Genomic DNA, 24,826 nt, shown 5'->3' with positions numbered 1-24,826 from the left:
AGGCAGCACAGAGAAAAGGCCTTTCCACTGCCCTCCATTTAGAACCTGGTGGACAAGCATGGCTTGTTCCATTGTCATGAAAAGCACACAACAGTAAAGATAAGAAGTTCAATTGTCCGATTATCACAAAGAGAGAGAAAAAGATTTACGAGAAAAATACCAACCATTTATGGATAGCTGCTCCTATAAGTGGGTTAAAGCCCTATTTTCTCGACCTCACCTATCAAACAGGGTGAAGAGGGAATGGAAAGGCCCTGAGGATTTGAAATAAGGATGGGGAAATCTAAGTAAATACTATATTGTCCAGCAGTTGATTTCAAACAGATGGGAAGGAGCAAATAATTCCAGCACAAAAAAGGATGACGGCCAAAGGCAACAGACTCTGTCATCCCAGGGAGGGGAGGGAACTGCCTCAAGAGTTAGCCTCAGCATTGTATAAGACCCAGTGCTTTGTTGTGGTGCACGATGCTATGGAGAGTGCTGGCCCTGTGCAACTAATCACCAAAGTATGTAAAAATAAAAAAGGGAATTATAGCTCTGCAACCCTCAAAGAGCCTTAGGCCACCCTACATCCACATGATCAGGAGACTGTTCCCTTTGAGACACTCTAGAACTGTGTCCAGCCCATGTTTTGTTTGCCACATTGCTCTCATGGCAGTATATGCAGAAATTAATAAGGAACTGGGAGTGCACACCCCAAATTAAGCTTTGGGGCATCATATACCAAACACCCACCTCCAGAAGAGTGGTATCTATGAGACACCAGAGCACTGTGTCCACCTGGTGTCATTTCTGAGCAATTCACTGAAAAGTATGCTAGATCTACATCGAGAACTGCCCGATGTATGTGGAAATGAGTAAGAAACTGGGATTGTGCACAACACAAAACCAAGAGACTATCACTTTTCGACTGCCCTAGCATTATTTCCAACTCAACTCTTTCTTTTTGCAAAAGACACTGTTGGCCATGCTGCCCCATGCAAATCTTTGCAAATACAGTAAATATACAAATAAGGAACTGGAGCTGCACAGCCCACAATAGGCTTGGGGCCACCACAAATCATACTCACCCAACCAGAAGACTGTCATCTTCAGGGTGCCCTAGCACTGCACCCAGCCCAGCAGTCAAGAGCATTGGATCCACACTAATAATTGCCAATGCATGCAGAAATGATCCAGGAACTGGGGTTGTACATCTGGCACTAAGCTTTGGGGGTTGAATTAGAGGACACTTCGAACTCTATAATTCTATGATATCAATAAGACTATTTCATTTTGGTGGAAGGGACTGTCAAGTTCCTTCTTCTTCTTTTTATTGGCTATTGTTTACATAGGAGCTGCCTGCCTGATCGTCTCTTGTAGCAGATACAACGTTAGGGTGACTCAAAGGCAATAGTCTCTTGCTTGCAGAAGTGCATAACCCCAGCTCCATATTTTCATATACGTTGGCCATTACTGGTGTGGGCACAGCCCAGCATGTGTGACGGTGTCTTGCACCAAAATGAAGCATTCTGTGGCGATTCAAAAGCAACAGTCTCCTGGTTGTACCAGTGTGTGATTTTGTGTGGCCCACATCGGTTGGGTGCACGTCCCCAGCTCTTTATCCATTTCCCCTTATATACTGATAATAAATGGAATGGAGGAAATACACTTCTCAATATCCTGAGCCAAATCAAAGCACTGGGTGGCTGCAGTGCTAGGAGTGTCTCATAGAAGATACTCCCCTGGAGCTGCAGGTATAAGACTTATTATGGTAGCCCAAAGCTTTGTTTGGAGTGCACAGCTCCAACTCCTTATTTGCAAGTAGGATTACCATGTGTTAAAAAGCACTGCACAAAATCAATGGCTTGATAGAGAAGAATTGTTGAGGGTCTTGAGGATCTAAAAGGGGAAAGTCACAGAGATATACAGCATACCCCAAAGCTTATTTTGGGGTGCAGTGGAACGTAAGCCAATTGCTTACTGAAACTGCTCATATCGCATCGTTGCAAATTGTCTTGGGGAACTGGCAACTAGTTACCAACACCAGTCCTGTTTGCCCCTGGCAAACTTTTTAAAACTTTTTTAAAGAATCCTTTAAATTCTGGTTTCATGAGTGTGCTGAAAATTCTGTGCAGGGAGATCTCTAAACCCCCCTCACAGCGTATCCAAGATTCTCTGGGGAGAGGGAATGGCTCTTATTCCACATCTCAGTCTCCTTGACTTAACTGGCACATAGCTGTTTTCTTGACAGAAGCCTTGTGATGGTACCATCCAAGAGTGTCCTTGACAGCTGTTCCCCAATTCTGACCCTACCTTCTAGAAAGAATGTGGCAAGAATCAAAATCTGAACGTCTTCTGGAAGTGATATAATATCCTATATAATAGAGAGGATAGAGAAATAGGGAGCGGAGGCAACATTTAAAAAAAATGTTATTCCATGAAGATGTTTTGTTATGCATGCAAGTTATTATCAGACACCTGTTAAGTCTTTGGGGTGGGGGGAGTTGAGTTCATTACAAATGCCATGTTCACTGGAAAGGATAAGGCAGTGTTAGCAGCTGTCACAAGGTGACCTGTAACAGATCAAGATCGCTGGCTGGAGAGTGTGGGGGATTCAAGTGGATCCCTGCCCCCACCTGTCCCACATGCCTACTTGCAGAGGAGACTTTCCAATATCTTAAACCAGTTGCATATGGTATCCAAACTGGGAAACTGTGCATTAAGGGCTCATTGGTCCTGGTTTGATATTCTGATATGAAGGGAGCCTTCAGACCAGTTTTCCAGCTCAGATGTCACAGGAAACTGTGGTTAAGAAACCAGAAATCTCCAATACAGTTGGGTACACAAGAGGATGAGGGAAGCAGAGGGGAAAGGAGCAACGGAACTTTATTAATCATTTGTTGTTGGGTCAGCCCCATTACGTTTGATGCAGACCAATGTGGCATGACAGCTAACGTGATGGATTTGGAGGTAAACCTCAGAGAAGTCTTTCCACATATTTTTGCCTGCCACAAAACCCTTGCCTGTCGCATAGGACGCTAGAATGCATTCTAGGAAACACTGAATTAAGAGGAAGAACCTTTATGGCTCTCCAGATTGTGTTGGCCTCCAACTCCCATCAGCCCCAACCAGAAGGCCAATGGCCAAGAATGGCAGAAATCATAATCCAATTATATATGGTAGACCAGTTTCCTGTCCCTGCTCTGGAACATGCATCAATTGTTCTGGTTTTCTACATCTAACAGGTTTTCTCCATCTAATGGTCTAGCTACCACTGTGGCAAAGTTCCCCACTTGAAATGTATTTAAATGCATTTTTTTAATTATTTTTATCAACTTGTCACTCAAGTTATTTTTCTGCATCCCTTACTGTCAGTTTGCATTTCTTTTTCAATAATCTGCTTTCTTTTTCTTGTTCCCGTCACCTGGATAAGGCCTCCGTTTCCTTAAACAAAGCTGACCTTTATAACTTCCTTGACTCTGTTGTTTAACCACGCTGGTATCCTCTTAGCATCTTTCGTACTCCACCCGAGCTCATGTCAAAGGGCAATCAGCTCCAGATCTGTACAGCCTCCATGACCATCACCCCCACTGCAAGTTATCCCCTAAAATGACACCACGAGCACCACCCACCCACCCCAAAACACAATCTTTGGGGTTGCGCAGAGAAAGGGGCACTTACAGCGGGTGCATCAATGGTGGTGTAGCGGATGATGAGCTGGAAGGGCTGGTGAGGCTCCAGGGAAGACGGTAAGGAGATGGTGAGGGCCGAACCGTAGTCCGTGAAGGGGTCCACCCTGAAGAAAAGTGGGCATGGGGCCACCGAGGCCGGCGCGGGGTCGTCGGGGAAGGTGGGAATGGGTGGAGGGGGCACCCCAGGCACGAGAGGAAAGTCGGAAAAGGAGCACGAAAAGTGGTTGATGGGGCTGGCCGGGGCAGCGAGGGGGGAGTGGGGGGCAGCCGCTGCACCCCTCAGGGCACCCTCGGGGTCCGGCAGAGGGGTCCCATCCTGAGAGCCAGGGGCAAGGGGGCAGTCTGGTGAAACCAGGAAGTCGGGGGGCCCTGCCACCGGGCAGCTGTGGTGGCAGCGGTGGGCGGCCAGGGGGTCTGCCGGGGGCCCGGGGCCCGCCAGCTCGGGGGCCAAGGGTGGCCCCAAGGCCGAAAGTGCGCTGGGGGTGCTGAGCGGGCAGTGCGGGTGGGGGTCCGAGAGGGGCGTGGGAGAGGGGCACCCCGTGGGCGGGGAAGGGCAGCGGGTCAAGAGGCGCCCGGGGGCCGGGTCGCTCCTCTCCGGGCCGGACAGCTCCGAGGAAGAAGAGGAGGAGGAAGAGGAGGAGGCGGGAGCGGGGTCCCAGGCGGGGCACCTCGGGGCGCCATCCCCGCCGCCGCCGCCAGCCCGGCTCTCCGCGCTGCCCGGCGAGGCGGCGTCGGGGAAGACGAAGCCGCAGCGTCCCCCGCCGGCCGGGGAAGGCCGGAAGGCGACCGAGGCGACCCGCAAGGCCGGGTGCGAGTCCAGCACCAGGGCCTGCCGGCGGCTCTGGCTGCCGCTGCTGCCGGCTCGGCGTCCCCGCCGGGCGCACAGCTCCAGCACCGAGCAGCCGGCCAAGGCGCGGGCGTCGGGCCGCAAGTGCAGCCCCAGGCGGAGGTGCCGGAGGCGGAAGAGCGAGGAGCTGGAGGCCGAGGCCACGTCCGGGGGGCTCTCCGAGGCCGCCATGGGCGGAGGGCGCCGGGCGGAGAGAGGCGCGCGCGGCGGCGGCGGGCGGCCCAGGCGGCGGCTATGTGAAATCCATGGGCGGGAGGCGGCGGCGGCGCGGCGGCGGGAGGCTCGCGCAGGCCGCTCGGCAGCGCCAGGAAGAGGCTCGGCCCGGCCCGGCCTGGCCCTGCCCAGCGCCGGGGCCTGGCTCCCTGACGGACGGGCTGACTGGCTGCCGGGCTGGCGTGCGGCGCCTCGCCGAGGGTGCGGGGCCGTCGGCCGCCGGGAGGCGCCCGAGGGAAGCGGGAGGCGGCTCGGGGCCAGGAGGAGGCCGGCAGCGGCCAGCAGGGGGGAAGGGAGAGCGGCGGAGGGAGAGGAGGAGGAGCGGAGGCCGAGGCCTCGCCGTGTGGGTCGACCCTTCATATATTTTTCCCAGGCTAATTATTTCGTTTTCTCTTCTTTGGGAGACACATTGCACTGAAAAACAAAGCTAAGCAGAAGAGACTCTGCACATGCTCTGGGGCATTGTGTGTTGGCAGGGCGTTTCAAAAACACACACACACGGACGTTAATTTTAAGTTTGAAATCCAAAAAATTGGTTAAACACACTCTTTGGGCAGAGCAGCTTTCCCCTTAGTACAGGGGTTCTCAAAACTTTTTTCTCTGGGCAAGTGATGCAGGTATATTTTTGTTTTGTAAACATGGGAGGAAATTCACACAGCTCTCCTGCCTTTCAGCTGGGTCACTTCCTGTGCGGAGAAGTGGTCCTTTTGGTACTTAGGCCCTGAGCCGTTTAGGCAAATCATTTTGCCTACTGAATCAGTATGCCTGCTTGTTAATAAGTTTTGTCTCCTTTATCTAATCTCAGGACACTACAAATCAGAGTGTTGCATCCAGGTTGTAAAGAGTAGACCTACTGAAATTACTGGTCCTGAATAAGTCATGGTCATTCATTTCAATGGGTCCACACTGGGTAGGGCTAATATTGGATACAAGCCAGTATAAAGATTTGTACCTACTAAAATCAAGAGCAAAAATGACCAAACATTCACAGAGCTGGATTTTTGTTTAAGTGTTCAATTACAATAATGAATCATCTAAGAAAGGAAACCAGCTTGAATTACTTTTTCCTTGTTTTTGTTTCAGGAGCCTATTATTTCAGTTGTCAAGAGATATTTGCCAAGAAGCAAGCTGGTGTTCTGCTGAAAGCAGTATTTATAAGAGCCCTGTGGTAAAAATTTCCCTGCGACAATTGTTTTAACACGGAGTGGGGGCAGGGCTGCTTGTGTGCTGGATCCATCCCCTGGCCAAATTTCACCTAGCTCATGGCATCAAGTACACATTCTTGTCTTGCCCTTTCCAGCCTTCCCCTTGGGACAGTTGAGGTGGCGCAGGAGTGTTGGGTGCTGCTCAAAGGCGCCCAATAGCATATGCCCCCAACCACCTGGCCGGTGAGGAGGCAAAGAAAGCTAGCATACCTTTGCCTCTCCTCAGCTCTGGATTGGAGGAGCAGATTCCCTAAATGACTTTGTGGTGAGTAGTTCCCACTTAACTCAGTGAACTCTACTCCTGAGTAGACATGCATACAGCTGCTCAGCTTCTTTACTCCTGTGATAATTTGCTTTCTCAAACCATGCTGTTAACCAATCAGCATAGAAATAAAGCTTGGTCCTTAACTGCAAGGGCACCTTCCATCCTGGCATGGAACAGATTATTACTTTTGCAGAGCCAACAGAAGCAACAGTCCTTCTTACCATATACATTGATACCTCTGGTTACGAACTTAATTCATTCTGGAGGTCCGTTCTTAACCTGAAACCGTTCTTAACCTGAGGTACCACTTTAGCTAATGGGGCCTCTGACTGCCACCGCCATGCAATTTCTGTTCTCATCCTAGAATCATAGAATCATAGAGTTGGAAGAGACCACAAGGGCCATCGAGTCCAACCCCCTGCCAAGCAGGAAACACCATCAGAGCACTCCTGACATATGGTTGTCAAGCCTCTGCTTAAAGACCTCCAAAGTAGGAGACTCCACCACACTCCTTGGCAGCAAATTCCACTGTCGAACAGCTCTTACTGTCAGGAAGTTCTTCCTAATGTTTAGGTGGAATCTTCTTTCTTGTAGTTTGGATCCATTGCTCCGTGTCCGCTTCTCTGGAGCAGCAGAAAACAACCTTTCTCCCTCCTCTATGTGACATCCTTTTATATATTTGAACATGGCTATCATATCACCCCTTAACCTCCTCTTCTCCAGGCTAAACATGCCCAGCTCCCTTAGCCGTTCCTCATAAGGCAAGGTTCTTAACCCGAGGTACTACTTCCAGGTTAGCGGAGTCGGAACCCAAGGTGTTTGTAACCCGAGGTACCACTGTACAGTGATTTTACTTACCCCTGTCCCAGCATTGCTTGCTTTAAAACTACAAATGTGTTTTAGGACATTTGTGGCCCGCCTTTGCTTAAGGAGTTCTGGGGTTCTCCCCTCCCTTTTAGCCTTGCAACCACCCTGTGAAACCGATTAGGCTGAGAGACAAGGGACTGGCCCACTCTCCCAATGAGCTGCATGGTGCAGTTTGGAGCACAGAGTCCTTAAATCTGGGTCTCCCACTCCTAGAGTCAAATACTTTAGCCACAAAGAGACACTGGCTGTTCCTTACACCTCTGCAGAAGGGATGTAGCTTTGTGTCCCCTTTACTGCTTTGCACTGCAGTTGGGATGCAGCCAGTGCTTCTGAAGAAAGAGCTTCAGCTTGATGTACTAGGGATGTTGATTTGTTCATGTAGCTGACACCCAGTGCTCCCCCCCCCCGAAAAATAGGTGCCAGTACTCACCATGAGGTTGTTAGAGTACCACACTTTTTAACAACAAAAAAAAGAGGTGCCCGTACTGCATACCCTTGTGTACCCCATTTTTTAAAAAAGCATTGTTGGCACCAAGTATCGGCAGCAGCAGGGTAAACTCCATGTACTTTATTGCTGGGAAGATCCCCACCACGGCCCAAATAATAGGACGCACACAAGAGTTTTACAAAGCCCAAAATAGTTTTTATTCACTTTTTCAGATTTCTGTCTCAACAAGACAATTTGCAAACATGCTAAGGCTATAAAATGTCCAACTGGACCAAAGGAAAAAAAAAAGAGGAGGGGGGAAAAAAGACATGCAACGCTGACCAATTTTAAAATCACAGCTATTACAAGACTGACCATGCCCACCTGGGCTACTGGCCCCAGACAACAGGGATGGCGTACAGTAACCATGGTAACGTACCACACAGGACTCAGCACCTGAGGTAGGTCTCTTTACAGTAAGAAAATAAAATTTCCTACACCAGTGTTAAACCCTGATCAGCAGGAGCCTGCTAAAAATTGCAGTGGTGGTAGTGGTGGGAGGGATAATTATAGTAACAAATATGCAGAAAATAAAAAGCTTGCACGCAGACAGAGTAGGGCAAAGAATTAATTGTTACAAACACCCAAGTATCTGAAAAACTTCCCAAGTGAAGTATTAGCGTATTTAGATCACTAGATCTATAATTCAGCAGAGGCCACTTTGAAAACTTTTGCAGACAGCACCAGGGTATCAATCTGATGGTTAATTGCTGTAGTTCATTAATGATGGATGGATGTGCTCAGCAAAGCAGAAGCAGTTTGCATTTCCTTTCTATAAAATATAAACCGAACTCTGCCGATAGAGAATGTGTATTCACATTCCCTTTATTGCACCAGAGCAAGTGGCAATGAGTTTTTCTTTAAAGGTACCTAATGCTAATGTGTGGTTCTTCCTCTCTTGCTACTGACAAAGCTCATTTATGAATCTCACAAGAGACACAAAGAAACCTGACCCCCACTGCAGGCGTGTTATGGGAAACAGCTGCCACTACTTCCATGTGCCCTAGCAATGTGCCAAAGAGCATGATGGGTCTGAGGAAACCAAGCCACATCAACAGAACCCATCTCTCCTCTGTGAAGGACAGTGACAACAGGACACAGGAAGAGACAAGGGCAAAAGCCCACTTCCATCCAGAGATCTGGGAAACTCCAGCGCTAAGAGAAAACAGACTGCAGAAGACGAAACAGGGTCTAACGCAGCCTGGAAAATCCAGGTTCCCAGTACCGTAAAACTGTACAAAAATGATAGAAAAGAATATGCACTGGTATTAACACAGCGCTCATTTTAATATAAAATAAACAGCTTACATTTCCACTGTAAATATAGGCTATGTACAGAATTCTGTATAGATATAGCTACATGTATAAAGCTTCAATATAGGCCTCTTGATAAATTTATAATCATGGCTCCCTGAGCCATTTTGTAGAGTGCATTTAATAGCAAAAAACTAGTAACAAGAATATGGAATAAATACCATAATAAAAACCATAAAGAACCCTCCTTACAGTACTTTTTAGAAAAGAACTGAATCGTGACCCACAATGCTAAAAATTAAAAGATGAAAAGGCAATAATCTGCTTGGAGAACATGAAGACAGAGGAGTTCCTGCCACAGGCAGAAACTGTTACCCTCCCAATTAAAGTGACATTGCCCTGAATTTTAGCCCTTGACAGCAATCTTATTTTCTGCAGCAGCAAACATGGCATAGAAGCGAGAGTTCTCATTGGACAGGAGAACCGATGGAGTATCAAATTCCATCACCTAAAACAAAAATTAAGGGGGAGACCATTAGAGATACATGGAATGTATACCATTAAACCTTTCATCTACCAAAAGGAGTAACATTTGAGTATAACAACAACATTAAAGCAGGTAACCTTCCTCAACCTAGTGCCCTCCATATGTTTTGACTATAGCACCCATCAGCCCCACTCTGAAGCTTTCAAAAACTAGTTTTAAACCACCCCAACAAAGAACCTGTTCAGATTTTCCTTAAAAGTCTCCAATTAAGGATATCAAGCCACCTCTTTAAGGCAGTGTGTTTCACTGCTGAATAGCTCAGAAGTTTTAACATTTAAACCAGACCTGAGATCTCTCCTAATTATGTAAGCATTGCACAATTCTGTCCCGGGTTGAAGAGGGGCTCGTTGCAACAGCTTGAGAACACTAGTTCTGCGTGATCTTCTGCGGAGGGGGGGGGGAGGTTCATTTCTTGCTCACCTGCCCTTGCATCAGAACCATGATCCGATCAGAGCCCAGAACCGTATGCAGGCGGTGAGCAATTGTCAGCATTGTGCAGTCTGCAAATGCCTCCCTGATAGTCTCCTGGATCAGCAAATCAGTCTCTGTGTCCATGGCAGCTGTTGCTTCATCCAGGATCAAGATCTGAATAGAAAGCGTAACATGAACGTTGTTAAAAATAGAGACATACACCTCTCACAGTGCTCCCAAGAAGGACCAAAAATGTAACAAAACAAAGCCCTAACAGAAGCTGCCAAGAAAACCGAAGTACAAGTAGGAAAGTTAAGTACAAATAAGAGAAGAGAATAAATAAAGTACTTTTCCTAGGTGAGGGAGGGAGACTAAACAGAGAGAGTAGTCACAGGGAGCTGCCTCTCATGGTGGGAATCCATAGCCCTTAGTTGTCTGGAGTCCTCCTGCTCTGCCCCAGGGAACAGCCCACTATGAAAGGACTCAAAGGATCCACCGAGTTCACCAGGTGTTCCTGAACTGCAACTCTCAGCATCTCTGAACATTGAACATGTTGGCTGACGGGGAGTTGGAAGTCCAACAGCATAAAGAAGGCACCAACTTGGTCAGCCAACAGGGTCTTAACCCTAGGAGGCTGAATTCTGCTTTGCACTGGCTCTCTCAATACAAAAATATAGTGCAAACTTGAAACACCACCTTAGTTGGTGGGATTAGGAGGGGGAAGCATATTAGGCTGTTGGGATACATTGGACCCCTTCTATTATTTACTATGACTCTAGTATTTCACCTATGCATTTAAAGTTTCTGTTTGCTCCCTCCTCTGCTTCTTTTGCTTCAGGTCCTCCTAATAGCCCAAAGAGGACTGTCTAATTGGTGGGTTGGATCTTTTCCCTAGGCACAAGGCACAGGCTTGTTTGCCCCCAAAGAAATAAAAAATAAATTACAGGATTTTCTCTCTGTACGTGCTTCTTCACTGCAAAAAATTAAGTTGATATTGTGGGGCCCAGTGTACCGCAATACATTTTGTGTCCAGCTAGGAGTCTGCTGGACCCCAACAGCAGATTGATACTATCAGAACAAATGGTGGATGATGGTTAAAAAAAATTGGGACTGCCAAAAACTTCAAACATATGCTGGCTTTTATTGTTTTCTTCTTTTTAAATCCAACATGTGCATGCAATGTGCATCACAGTAGAAAAATGCCCTAGTAGCGTAACAGGAAAGGAGCTGAAACTGTATGCACTCTTCTGCCTGTGCAGATGAGGATAGACCAAGCAAGGAGGTAGAGGATACAAGGAGGCAAAGGATACAAGGCGGCAGAGAGTAAAATGCAGAAAGCTAAACAGGTTTCACTTCTGGGATCGGAGGATGAAGGCGACATGTGTACTCTGAACAAAGGCAGCATTCTGGAAAATTCTCAACAGTAAAAGATGTGGTAGCAATCCTGACATTGAAACAAGCTTTTCTTAGGGAAGAATATAATTTGCCAAATACATACGGTCTTTGTCTTCTACACACCAGCTCACCTTACAACGGCGCAGTAATGCCCTGGCAATACAAAGCAACTGCCTCTCCCCGACAGAGAAGTTCTCGCCATTTTCCATCACTTCGGATTCAAGTTTCATGGGCATCTGAGAAATCTGAACCAGAACAAGGGAATAGAGATGGATCAATGCTGTGGTCTGGCACTGTTGCAGCACAACAGTGTTTTCCAGGGGCACCACAACTGGTTATGAGAAAAACGAAGTGTGTCACAAGAGTCCAAGCACCTCTCATGCAAGGAGCACGACACACAGATCCAAGATTAAAAGTAAGCATTCTCCTCTGATTTTTAGAAACCTCCAGCAAGGACCACACCAGATTCACACAGCATCACCAAGAAAGAGCCCTACCTCAGTCAACAGTGTGCACAAGAATTCATCTGGCAAGGTCCTTTATTAATTTATAACATCTGAATCACTTTTACTCAAAAGTGAGTAATGATTTCTGACCCTGTAAGCGTGCAGGTCGGCAGTGATCTTGGAAACCATGTACAAATTGTATGCGTATGTGTGCCTTAGAAGCTGTTATCCAGGTGGGTTATGCTGACCCCCATTATGTGCATCACTGCACATCTGTGCAAGTCTCCTTTATCCTTCTCCTAATTTTCCAGTTGTTTATATGAGCCAGGCCTCACTCTAAAAAACAGAGCCAGTAAGGGTATGTGACCAGTTAACAAATGTTCTTAACTTAAAGCCAGATAATTTGCACCTTATTAGCTTTCCCTGCATTTTTTTTTCCTTTTACAAAAGAAGATAAAGGACTTGTTTCAGTCAATCCTATCCAATTGCTCTATGCCTAAAGGAATGAGCAAGGGTACCCAGATGGGTGGGGTATAAATAATAAATTTATGATGATGTTGATGATGATGTTTGCTAGAAAAACTTTTTTCTCATGCAAATGGGACCATGGTGTCACTGGCAACCATCTTACATGGCCATGGTGCTGCACTTGGGCTGCTAAAGAACCCCCAACCCCTGTCACCAATCCCCTTACTTACACAGTCCTTCATGTGAGTCCTCTCCAAAGCATCCCAGATTTGCTCTTCACTGTACTGTGTGAAAGGATCCAAGTTATATCTAGAGGAGGGAAAGAGTGTAACAGGATAGGATACCAATTCTCTTCTCGAAAGGCATGTAGGCACCCACCAACACACAAGCACCATGGAAATCAGGCCATCTTCAAAAGACAACCTCAAGGAAGCCAAAATCAAAGATGAATTGCTCCAAACCAGCCACTTTGCCCAACGCTCTAATGCCATACTAAGCGGACATGTTTTTGTGACTTTCTGCAGCCAGCACCTCAGGCTTAGAAGTCCATAAGACTGAACCATCTTTGTTCACACAGGTTAGGTAAAACTAAGGCACGCTCCCAATAACAAGTGTCTAGAGCAGAGGTGGCGAACCTGTATTGGCCTGAAGGCCAACCCTCCAGGGGCTGTAGAACTAGAGTTGGAAGGGACCCGGGGGGGGGGGGGAGGGGGGTCAATCAAGTCCAATCCCTGCAATGCAGGAATCCTGCCCTCAGCCGTCCCTGGGTGGGCTGAAACCACCAACCTTCTGGTTAACAGACCGACCCATTGCACCACAGAGGACAATTGTGGGTGTGGCCACCATATACAGTTACATACAGAGAGAGCCACACAACCCTCCCTCCTCGGTTGAAAAACACAGATTAACTGTGGAGTGGGACTTATCGACTGGGTGACAGGGGAGAGGCAAATCTGCATCCCCTATAAGAGTGCTGGGCTCTGCCCAACCCACTGCTGGGTCTACGGTATGATTATCATCAACTCCCACTCCCCAAATCAGTGATACCTGGGGGTGAAATGGGGGAGAAGATTACGCCCTTGACCTGGGGGATAGTCGCAATGGCAACCATTTATCACAGAATACTTAAACCAACTTTTCCCAACCTGGTGTCCTCTGGCTGCCGCCGGACTACAGCTCCCATCATCCCTGACCATGAGCTGCATGGAGCTGATGGGATTTTGGAGTCCAACAACATCAAGAAGGCAACACGTTGAGGGAGATCAAGTCAATATTTAAGCAGCACTAAGATCCTTAATTCAGTTCCCTTTTGCCTTACAAAAGGAGCAAAATGGGTTCAGTGGAAGTAGACAGCAGCAGTGAATCACTGCTCCATGTCCCAGGGCAATGGAACTCCCTCTTCTATTGTGGCTAAGGCAATTTCACTTGAAGGGTGGCAGGTGAGGGAGAGGAAGATGCAAGCTCTTTTCTACCTCTTTGACTATGGGTGAAACTAACCTCACAGTACCACTGAACAACACAGGCTCCTGAGGAATTATGGACAGCTTGCTCCGGAGATCTGCTAAGCCAATGTCATTGATTTTCACTCCATCAATTTTAATGCAGCCTCCTGACAGTTCAACCAAGCGGAAGAGAGCCATTCCTAGAGAGGACTTCCCTGGGGTGGAAAAGCAAGGAGGAATTAAGGGTTAACTGGTGACTTCTGTAACACACAGTCATGGTCCAAGTCCAGACAACAGACAGAAGCAAATACATTAAAAACTCACTCCATGAATGGTTAAAATTAGAGGTGCCATGTCAGCCTTTTAGCAGCCAGAGTTACTTTTTTAAATTTGCCTAATAAATTTAGATTCCACCTTTCAAGCACTTCACAGCTTAACATGATGGCTTATAATTCAATAGACATAATATAAAAGTGAAATGGGACAAGGAGAGGAGAATAATAAAATGCAGGTTCTATGGCCACCTCTGACTGCAATTCTGAGAGTGAAGGAGCCAAAAGACTATAATAAAAACAACTTTGACCAGAGAAAAAGCCATATTCCTGGGAGGAACCCAGAAGACACTCAATTTATTTATACAGTGGAACCTTGAGTTACATACTTAATCCGTTCAGGAGGTCCATTCGCAACAGGAAACCGCTCATAACATGAGGCACACTTTCTCTAATGCTGCCTCCCGCTGCCTCCATGCCACCGGAGCACAACTTCCGCTCGCATCCCGGGGCAAAGTTTGCAACAAGGGGCATCTTCTTCTGGGTTAGCAGAGCACGTAACCCGCAGCATTCGTAAGGGGGAAGGTATGTAACACGAGGTACCACTGTATTTATTTATAAAAAAAATATTTCTATACTGCTATATCGTAATATATATCCAAGTCATTTAAAACAATACAAACATACAATAAAAGCATTAGAAAGACAAAAAGAAACATCAGCAAACCATTTTGGAAGGATGTGCTCTTTACTGCCTGCATAGGCCTGGCAGAAATGAAAGGTTTTCAAGAAGTTGGCACAGAAGGTGCCTGCTGAATCTCTCCTGGCAGAACATTCCGCAGGATTGGGCCAATGGGACTAAATGAAGCCAAACCATCAAGTTTTATTGTAGTGGGTGTGTCAATTGTGCAGGTGCATATAGTTGCCAATGTGCAGCGTGTTCTTCAGAATAACAAGACACATAAGCCACTAGGTGGCTCCAGTCAGCTTTCATTGGTACTGATGGCAGCACTTTCGCAAAGATACATGGGGATGGATTTTCGCTTCCTGGATTGTTGCCTAGATGTGTCCTTACCTGACCCTGTCCTTCCCACAATGCCAATCTTTTCCTTGGGTTTGATGGTGAAGGACACTTTCTTGAGGACAAGCGGCAAGTTCTCCCGATACCGCATTTCTGCATTTTCGAAGATGACTTCTCCTTCCTGGGGCCAGTCTTGAGGGGGAGCCTTGTTCTTAATCCGAGCTGGAGCCTCCAGAGAAAGAGTCTTAGAAAGTTGCAGAGGATAAAAAAAGAGGTCAGGTGTCAGCTGAGAACAGTGGCCCCAGGAATATGTTCTCATAAGAGACTACAGCTGGTAACTGACTCTTCAACACAAGCAAGATTCAACAGAAACTGACACATCATGCATGGGAGAGATGGTGCAGCTCCTGACCTCGAAGCATTTTTACTGAGATCAAGGCACTCTTTCCCTCAAATCCTCAGTCATGGAGGCAAAATACCCCATGATGATGGGACAGCTCCTCTTACATCCAATTTGGGAACAAAAGTGTCAGAAGCTTCTGGAGCAAAGAGCTGTCTCAGTTACAGCTATTGTCCAAGGTACTGGTTTCTCAGAGAATTCTCTCTCACCCCTCCTCATTGCATAAACTGGATGGATTATGACTACATAAACTTTTGGGGATAAATATTGGCAATGCGGGGAATAAATCTAGGACATAGAGGTGACCTTCTGTCAATCTCTTTTCTCAGCTCTCTGTTGAATATTGCTGTTGTATTTCCAAATTTTATTTTTGAGAGCAGATTAACTGATATTCAGTTCTGACAGCCCCCAAAACTGAGGGGGCGCCTCCTCCCAGTGGAGATTTCAGACGCTTCCTGAAATGGATGGGAAAAGTCACCATCACAAGATCTCATCCCCTTCACGAAAAGAACATTCCTTCTTTCTATATTTTGACAAGTGTTCTTCCTGGAGTTCAGTTGCCAATACTGTACGAGAGTTACACTTTGCCAACACAGTGCAAAGTAAAGTGATTTCATTTAAACAACAATCCTCCACATTTTTATGATCATGCCACCCACACGGTTAAGCTCATGTCACAATGTGTCAAATTAAGCCAATTTTTAAAATATATTTTTCATTAATGCTTTTAATGAAATTTCCTAAAAGAAATGAAAATTAATGCAGTCAAATGATACAGAATAAATCAAGACAAAGTGTTATATACATACATGTAAAAATTAAGCCAGTACAGAGCACAGTTAAATGGCTGGAGGGACTTTTCTATAGAGAGGTCATCTAAGACCAGTAAAAGCAGTAGAAAAATATTTTGAGTACCTTGATATAGTGGTCAATCCTCTCCACTGAGGTGAAGCGGGCTTCTGTCTCTGAAGCTAGCCTGACTGTGAACTGGAATAACCCTGTGAGCTGATGACAAAACAGACAAGGATGTTATCTTTAAAAAATAAATAAATGCATTTTAAGAGAAAGCTTCTAAGGACTGGTGATAAACATTTTAGATTAATCTGAGTAGTGATATGCAAGGAACCAATATGGAATCTGAACTATTGCCAGAACAGTAGAAGAACAACATGAGAATTATAAGAGGCTCTTATATTTAACCTAAAGAAAGTGATTTGAAACCTCAAAGAAAGCAATTTCATTCTAGATTCCTACTCTTTCCTCCTGTTGTCCTACTAATCTGTAGGTAATAAGAGTCTGTGTTGGGAGCCTATTGAATTAATTGACCACAAAGGTGTGTTTTCTATCCAAATATAATGGCATTTTAAAATGAAAAACACTATTTACTTTTAAAAATTAAAAACAGCTTCTGAACACAGACTAGTGGTTATGATTTCTCATCTTAATTTAAATCTTCTTCCCCTGGAATTATTTGTGAATTTAGCTTTCCAAGTAAACATCAAACATTAATGATTTCCTTATACTGGGCTGCCTTCAGCTGTCTTCTAAAAGTTGCAGTGTTATTTATCTCCTCGACATCTGACAGCACAGTGTTCCACAGGGCTGGTGCCACCACCAAGAAGGCCCTCTGCCTGGTTCCCTGTAACTTCACTTCTATACTGGGCCAAGGTCATTTAGGGCTTTAAAGGTCAGCACCAACACTTTGAATTGTTCTTGGAAACATACTGGGAGCCAGCGTAGGTCTTTTAGGACCGGTGTTATATGGTCCCAGTGGCCACTCCCAGTCACCAGTCTTGCAGCTGAATTCTGAATTAATTGTGGTTTCTGAGTCACCCTTAACATAAAAGCAAAAAAAGAAGAAAAGCTCCATGGTATTATGTAATATTCACAGCAATCCAGCCAATGTCTGTGGGCTCAGACAGAGAGGCAAAGCAGGGTGGCCAGTTTTTAGCTTTTATTATAGATAAAACAAACAATGTATTTTTGCTACTGCACAAGAATGGTGTTTCTACTTACACCTGGAGTTCAAAGATTCAAATGCAATTTTGAAAACTTCAGAAGGGAAGCCATTACCTGAACAGCATAGGAGATGGCCAGCCCAGCATAGGCAGGCGAGATCTGGCCGTGCATGAGAACAATCATTAGGCCCGTGGTCGTAATGAGGGCAATGCTGACAATATCCAGTCTGACAGCGAGCCAGCGCATTGCGCAGCTGAACAAGTAGAAGGGTGATTGATTGTCATCCAGCAGTTCTTGATATCTAAAAGGAAAATGATGAGAAATATTAGTAGGATTCTAGGTAGCTTACCTTTGTTTTAAATGCAGAGAAATTTCACCAAAAATTGACTGCAGTCAAATGACAGCAGTCAGTATATATGGAGTCCAGTAACATGCAAATACTGTGTTTCAGAGAAGTAGAGCAATAACCTGCGCAGAAACTCCTGCCCTTTATTGTATGCGTGGATTGTAGAGAGGCCTTGAATGCTTGATGTGATGTGTGACAGGAACGGGGACTGTGTAATGTTGTCCAGACGCTTCAGCTCCCGAATGAAGACTCTGCAGAAAGAAAAGAATCAATTGGAAGGGCAAGATATCTGGCCCTGCAAACTACTCGTGTCACCTGTCTGGGGGAACATGACTGCAGAATCCCTGAACAACGGTTGCGTTTACCTCGATACAACATGCAGCACTATAAAAAGGACGACAAGGGGCCCAACTGCCATCAGGAACCATGGAAAGACACCAGAGATCACTCCCACACAGAAGAACACCAGGATGACGTTCTGTATGAACATTTCCGCTTGAAATGGCAGGCGAACATCAACTGGAAAAAAATAGACGGAGATGGCAGTCTTCACATAGGAGACTGAACACAAAAAGAGTTCTGATCTGGTAAAAGTTCTCCTTCAGAAATTCAGGTCTCACTTCTACCCAGGAAACAGAAACTTACCAGCATATTCTTCCAACCCAGGCCATATCTATCCAGAACTCTAATTCTGGCTGTCACCATATCTACAACTTGGTGTCACCATATCTACAACCAGGCTTGTTCAGCTACAGAAATACCAACCTGCCATTTTAGGAAAAACCCTGACCCACATCTTCATTTTGAGCCATGCTCTTCCCTTTCATCTATATGCATTTGGGGGAAAAACCTCGCTATATATATGGAATATATGGAAAATAACTGTTTACAGCTGAAAACGCTGGCAGCATTAAGATAAACTCAATAGAGTAAAAAATAATAATTGATGGATGTAAAAGTGGAAAACTGATTTGAATGGTTATAGTAAAATATGCAGGGATGTATATGCAAAATGAACCATGGAAGGAGAAGAAGGGAAGTCACTGGATATTTTAACGTTTGTAAAATGTTTATTCGGAATTGCAAAATTGAAAATTTAATTAAAAATAATTTTTAAAACCTCACTAGTTTTCATACTAGAAAAAGTCAATAAGGACTTCCCCTGGGCTGCTTTGGGAGGCAGAGAGTGGGGTATAAATTTGACAAATAAATAAAAGAAATTACTCTGCCCCACCAGTCATAGATACGTTTCATATTTTACATGCATTTTTAAAAGTTTCCATAACATCTGGCGGGGGGGGGATGTTTCAACATGCTAAAAAAAAGCATGTGGTACAGTCTTATTGGAACCACACCACTTCAAATTGGCAGTTATTCTTGTATATTTATTTTCCACATGGGTATGGGTTACATGCTTGAATGTCAGCCAATTTTTTTAAAAAAGAATCTACACATAGAAAGCTTGCCACCAGAAGAGGTAGCCCTGGCAGAAACACATCCTTTCCACAGTTACCAGTTACTCCAAACTCTGCAAGTTAGTCACTTACAGAGACCCAGTATAGGTCATTAACAGAGACCAATTACCTTCATCCATGTCTTTGGAGAACCTATTAAGAATTCGCCCTGCAGGAGTTGTATCAAAAAATTTCATAGGGCTGCGAAGAATCCGTCGGAAGAGCTCATCATGGAGCCTGGAGGAGGCTCGCAATGTCCCCTGCAATGAAAATAAAGGAAGTTTATAGAATTAGACAAAGATATTTGGTATATGCACTTAAAACTAGGCTGCAGAACCTACAGCTCTTCAGATGTAGATGAACTCACAGCATCCCTGACCTGCCTGGGGCTCATGGGAGTTGGTCCAACAACATCTGGAAGGGCAGATTCCCATCCCTGGCTGACAGGCTTCAAAATGGAGATTGACAGAACATCTCTCAATATCCTTCCCACCAGCTCCTTTCAAAAGAAGAAGCTAGGCTACTGCAACCACTCCTTTCCTTCCTCACAATGCAAGAAGCGAAGATTCCAAAAGAAAAAGCAGACTGTGCAGAGAGCCCTGGGAGTCAGTGGCGTAGCGTGGGTTGTCAGCACCAGGGGCAAGGCAAGTAATTTGCGCCCCCTAACCCGTGGATTTGCGCCCCCTAACCCTAACCCCCAGATGTTGCGCCCGGTGCGGCCGGCCCCCCTGCACCCCCCACGCTACGCCACTGCTGGGAATGCCTTCTAATTGATATCTGGGATGACTCAAACTTGGGTGGTGGCAACTGGACTGAGGGGGAGGGAGAATCTTCAGTCCATGGGTAAGCCAAACAGGGTTCTCATTTAGCTTGCAAGTCTATTTTCCCCAAGTCACCTGCTCCACACCTGACATTGTATGCAAAATCAGGTGCAGACACAGCTGAAAATGAACAACTGGGAACCTTAAAGGATGCATCCAATGTTTCCTTGGAAAGTGGGGCTTGTATTCAGTACTTTTTAAATCTTCCACCAAATGCCAACCTTGCTGGGACTGCTTACTGCACTCAAGAGCAGCTCCCAAGCACAGGCAATCCTGAACAAAGTCAGGTTGGCAGTTGGTGCAGATTAATGGTGGCTACAAACCCTGCTGGGATCCCCTGGGCTCAGGAACTCCAGAGTGGAATGAAACCCAACCGAAAGCAGATTTGGCAGCCCAGCACCAATCAGCTGTGGCTGCAAATCCCATTTTCAGCAGGGATCTCCATTTGTAGCCCAGTTTGAGTGTGCTTCCAATTCTTTCCCTTGAATCTGAGTCACCTGACACATCAGGGGTTGACAGGCAGGTGCCAAAAGGAAATGAAGGAATATTCCTCTGCGATACGACACAAAGCCAGATCACCTCAGTAAACCTGGCCATTGGGCTCTGCTGCACAAAACGAAAAAAGAAGCCATTCTGTTCCTGCCTCTGGAGACATACACATACCTTGACAAAGACGACACCACGCACAACCTTCAGAATCAGCATGATACCCATTGAGAGCGCATAGATGCCAGCGTAGTAATGCATATGTGGGTTGTCCTTCATACTGCTGCTCACAGCCGTTTCATTTCCCAACATGAGAGTAGTGTTCTATTAAAAATCAAGAACATACACAGTATATAGATCTGCCCTGTTTCACAGTCAGTTGACAAAACTTTGTATTAGCCTTGAATTTCTATATTTCTACGAATGAAACTCTGCTGGTGGAATTTTTAGAGTTCTTCTGGAAGTCTAAGATAATACAGCTAAATATGCACTTTAACGTCGAAGCAATTATTTAATTAAACCATCAAATCAGGCTCACAAGTTTGTTCTTGCAACAATATAAGGCCACGTTCCCTCTGAGAAAAAGTTACTTTGGCTAACAATTATCTTGGAAAAAAACTTTCCCTTGTATACATTATTGCACTTACAGATCTGTCATTCTCCATTCTTTATCCTAGCTCTTTCTAGATACTGGACCAACAGACGCTGTCTCTCAGCCACCTGGTTCTGCTCCAGTATCAAAGCCTCCCTAGAAATAGTTATTAACAATTTTGATTACTAGCTCTCTAAGCTCATTTTGCATATGATTGCTATAAGCTTTAACTACCCCGTCTCCCAAAGAGTTTACTTTCTTCTTCTTGTAAATTTCAACAACCCATAAGGTCATGTGGGTATAATACTATCAACCTACCCTACAAGACTTAAGTACAGTCAAACCTCGGCTCCCGAACACCTCCATTTTGGAACGTTTTGGCTCTCGAACGCCAAAAATCCAGAAGTAAATGCTCCAGTTTTAGAACATTTTTTGGAAGCTGAATGCCCAACGCAGCTTCCGCTTGAGTGAAGGAAGCTCTTGCAACCAATTGGAAGCCGCGCCTCGGTTGTGAAACATTTCAGAAGCCGAACGGGATTATGGAATGGATTACGTTCGACAACCGAGGTTTGACTGTCCTGCAACAAGACGATGTATGTAAAGCGCTCAGAATGTCTGAAAACACTTTATAAACGACAGGTATTTGTGATCCACTGACTGACAGGATGGTGTTTTAGCAAAGCTGCTGTCTGGCTGGTTCTCACCCTTGTTATGGGAGGATTTGCAGGTGGGCCTGTAGTTCTGTGGGAGAGCACATGCCTTGCAGGATCTAGCCTGGCATTTACAGCTAAAAGGACTGCAGAGACCATGTGATCCCATGAAGACACTCTCTTCTTAATCCACTAGCAAATCAAATATATTGTTGGCTCTTACCCCACTGCCTTGCTTGATCCAGTAACTCAGCCACCAATTGCTGAATGCAGTGCTGCCCACATTCAATATAAAGAGAGCCATGATGATGATAAAAGCAATGGGGCCTCCAGCTGCTTGGATATAGACGCCGTAAACTGACCAAGGGACAGAACCTTTGCCTTTCTCTTCCAGCTGCATGAGTTGACCTAAAACACACACATACACAGAAGGAGGGTGCGGGGGGGGGGGGGGAGAGACAGACAGAGAAGCAAGAAGTGAGCAGACTAACAAGGCAAGACCCAGAGACTGCTATCTGTACTGTGAATGTTTCAGCATCCTCCTTATACAGATTTCCCTATCTATGCACGGCATATAGTTTTAGAAAACAAATAGATTGAAATGATTAGTGGGTCAGAATTAAGTTCTGCTCTTTGTTCTCTCATATAAAGACAACTCATATCAGTATTCAGGCCCTCACATCACTCACTGCAAGTTTACAAGTGTTAACACAAATTTCTCTGTCCAGATGCTGTGTTTTAATGATTAACCAGCATCTCTGTGGCACACAAGAACTTAAAGCTTCAAATGCCAAAGGGCAAGATGGGTCATCCACACCTAAACCAGGTTGTCAGCTGTATTGAAAACCATCTGGAATGTACTAAATCCAAACAGAATACACTCATGGACTAGATCACTTTAAGCCAGAGTTCCATTTGAGCAGAAGTAAGTTTGCATGCATTTCTGGGTGGGAAACGGTACCTTCTTCCTTCTTGACTGCTTTCTCTTTCTTCACAGATCCTGTTTTAGTGCCTTTATCTGGGTGCCTTTTCAATGAATTGTTTGTGGTTTTCTTTAAATTAATCTGGGGGGGAAACAAATGGGGGGAATTGGACACAACCTATTTTAACTCCGAAACAGCACATTCAACAAAGATAATTGCAGAGACGGTTCTCAGTAGAAACTTCCTCTATCCACAAGAAAAAAACCAATGACTAGTCATTTTCCATGAGAGCTGCAACAAATGGCTTGCAAGCATAAGAAAAGGTAGTAACATACCTCAATGTGTGGAGTCTCTCCCAGTTGCAGGTTATTAAAAATGGTTGCATAGTCACCATTCAAATTCATCAGATCCTCATGGCTTCCCCTCTCAGTGACACAACCCTCTTTCATGAAGATCACTTCGTCACAATCCACAAGATACTACAAGGCCAAACACAGGGAGAGAATTATTACTGTGTGAGGTTGCTATGCCCAAATTCCTTTTTCATTTCCCCCTCCCTGATGTTAATGGGTTATCACAATACCATGAAGCAACTAGCCCAATAATATAGGTTTAATTACAATTACACCAAACAGTACTTCCATCTGTTTATCCTGAAACTGTGTCTAGTCAGCTTTACTGAAGAACATCGTTACTGTTTTTTTGAAAGCAGCTTATTTCTGTCTAAAATGCCCATCCCTGTTTTATGATCCACTAGATTTTTCCAAACTTGAAAACCCAACTGCTGCAGCCCCATTTCCTTATTCTGCACATTAACCACCAGGTGTACTGTGCGTGTGGCTGCAGTTATTTAATTCTGGGTGCATTTCCTTGGTTTCTCTCTGCAGACTCCCTTGGCTGCCTTCCCCTCTGCGCTTACACTTAAGATAGTGAAGATGCCTCTTACCTTTCCCCTCTGTGGAGCGATAAGCAATTTGGGCTATACAGATTAACAGCTACTCTCAACAGCAGCATCTACCCTCATCCAAACTTACTTTTCCTATGTCAAACTGATGGAAAGGCTGAGGGTAGAACCACAAGTGTACCTGCAGCTGGTGGGTGATAAAGAGAACCGTTTTTGACTTCATGTGCTTCCGTATTGCACTGTTGAATATGTGGTTTCCAACATGGGCATCCAAGGCACTGAGAGGGTCATCAAGGATGTAAATGTCCTTGTCGCTGTACAGAGCTCGAGCGAGGCTGATTCTCTGGCGCTGCCCCCCACTCAGGTTTGCGCCTCGTTCACCAATCTAAGTTAAAGATGCTGTGTTAAAGGATCTCCTTTGTTATCACTTGTCAGGGCTGCCGCCCAGTCCCAGCTCACATAGGACCAAGTCAGCCAGCGTTCAGTTTCAAAGAGTCTTTATTGGATTACAGGTTCCATTTCCAAACTGCAACGTGCAGCCCTACTTCTTCTAGGTCAGAACGACGAAGACCCGTCTGAGTCTCCGCCTCTAGCGCACCAGCTTAATACCCTAGCCTTGCTCCACCTCCTGCGCCTTTCCTTCCGTCTCTGGGTCCTCCTGCCCCCCTGGGTCTCTCCTTTCCTACTCTCTTCTGACGCGGACCCCCCTGACCCTTCCGCCTCCTTGCGGCGGGCTTTGGGACTCGGTTCACTCTCTGGGCTGCTGGCTGCGCCAGCTTCCGTTACATTTGAACTTGGCGCGCGCGCCCAACTCTCCACTTTCCTCTTGATCGTTTCCTCGCTCCCCGAGGTGGGCGTGACTACTCCTGACTCATGCCCTCCCTCCTTCTGAAAGTCTCCGGAGCCCGATATCTGGTCCCCTTTCTCCCCGCTGCTCCCGGCTGGGAACGTGGGTCCCGATCTCCAACTGCTGCTTTCTGATCCCTCTCTGGACCCTTCTTCCTGGGGTGTCCCCCTGCTCTCCCCCCTTGCTCTGGCTGCTGGCGCTCCCTTCTGGGAATCCTCGGACTCGCTAGACAGGCTCGGTGATCTCGGGTCGTCATCCCCACTCATCCTTCCTTCGTATTCCTCCCCCTCGCTCTCTGTCTCCTCCCTTCTCTGCGTCTCTGCTCCTGAACCCCTGACATCACTTAAGATGAAACATTACATTTATATCCTGTCCTTCTTCCAAAGACCTCAGAGAAGTTGCACAATAGCCCAGCAAGATGGGAATCAGTGTTTATTGGCCCCAAAACAACAAAGGCCTGCACTACGTTTCCTCCACATTTGAGCCAAACCACCTAACTGCTATAGCTCACTGGGCTTGTGAATCCTGGGAAGTGCAGTCAAAGGCAGAAAGAGAACATGACATGGCCAACAGACCAGTACACCAAAATGAGGTGTGTGAGAGTGCCTGGCCTTATAGTGAGCTGTTTGC

The 24,826-nt window shown here is 45.9% G+C and overlaps 2 protein-coding genes and 1 long non-coding RNA gene across 8 annotated transcripts in view; 1 reads left to right on the top strand and 2 right to left on the bottom strand.

The window, feature by feature from the left end:
- Positions 1–4,936, bottom strand: part of RNPEPL1 (arginyl aminopeptidase like 1) — a 33,156-nt gene extending 28,220 nt beyond the window's left edge. The window contains exon 1 of one of the 2 annotated variants that reach the window (XM_083504014.1): positions 3,664–4,936. In XM_083504014.1, coding sequence (XP_083360140.1) covers positions 3,664–4,692 — 1,029 coding nt within the window. In that variant the 5' untranslated portion in view covers positions 4,693–4,936. The remainder of the gene's footprint in view (positions 1–3,663) is intronic. The other variant, XM_083504013.1, reaches the window with a different exon arrangement.
- Positions 4,937–5,912: 976 nt separating this feature from the next.
- Positions 5,913–7,814, top strand: LOC310707455. Its single transcript, XR_014526461.1, has 2 exons — positions 5,913–6,555; positions 6,952–7,814. It is a non-coding gene; the product is annotated as an uncharacterized lncRNA (long non-coding RNA).
- Positions 7,693–24,826, bottom strand: part of ABCC5 (ATP binding cassette subfamily C member 5) — a 45,145-nt gene continuing 28,011 nt past the window's right edge. For all 5 annotated transcript variants that reach the window (XM_083503813.1, XM_083503814.1, XM_083503816.1 and 2 more), the window contains 16 exons: positions 23,531–23,734; positions 22,781–22,924; positions 22,484–22,586; positions 21,746–21,930; positions 20,458–20,604; positions 19,104–19,233; positions 17,885–18,038; positions 17,642–17,770; positions 17,288–17,474; positions 16,130–16,219; positions 14,869–15,058; positions 13,577–13,736; positions 12,310–12,388; positions 11,297–11,410; positions 9,780–9,944; positions 7,693–9,320 (listed from right to left, as the gene is read on the bottom strand). In XM_083503813.1, the coding sequence (XP_083359939.1) occupies positions 9,219–9,320; positions 9,780–9,944; positions 11,297–11,410; positions 12,310–12,388; positions 13,577–13,736; positions 14,869–15,058; positions 16,130–16,219; positions 17,288–17,474; positions 17,642–17,770; positions 17,885–18,038; positions 19,104–19,233; positions 20,458–20,604; positions 21,746–21,930; positions 22,484–22,586; positions 22,781–22,924; positions 23,531–23,734 (2,283 nt within the window). In that variant the 3' untranslated portion in view covers positions 7,693–9,218. The remainder of the gene's footprint in view (positions 9,321–9,779; positions 9,945–11,296; positions 11,411–12,309; positions 12,389–13,576; positions 13,737–14,868; positions 15,059–16,129; positions 16,220–17,287; positions 17,475–17,641; positions 17,771–17,884; positions 18,039–19,103; positions 19,234–20,457; positions 20,605–21,745; positions 21,931–22,483; positions 22,587–22,780; positions 22,925–23,530; positions 23,735–24,826) is intronic.

Source organism: Podarcis liolepis, assembly GCF_965112155.1.
Source record: "Podarcis liolepis genome assembly, chromosome: 5".
Classification (NCBI taxonomy): domain Eukaryota; kingdom Metazoa; phylum Chordata; class Lepidosauria; order Squamata; family Lacertidae; genus Podarcis; species Podarcis liolepis.
The sequence above is the reverse complement of the archived record's forward strand: the minus strand, read 5'-3'. Positions and strand labels throughout refer to the sequence as shown.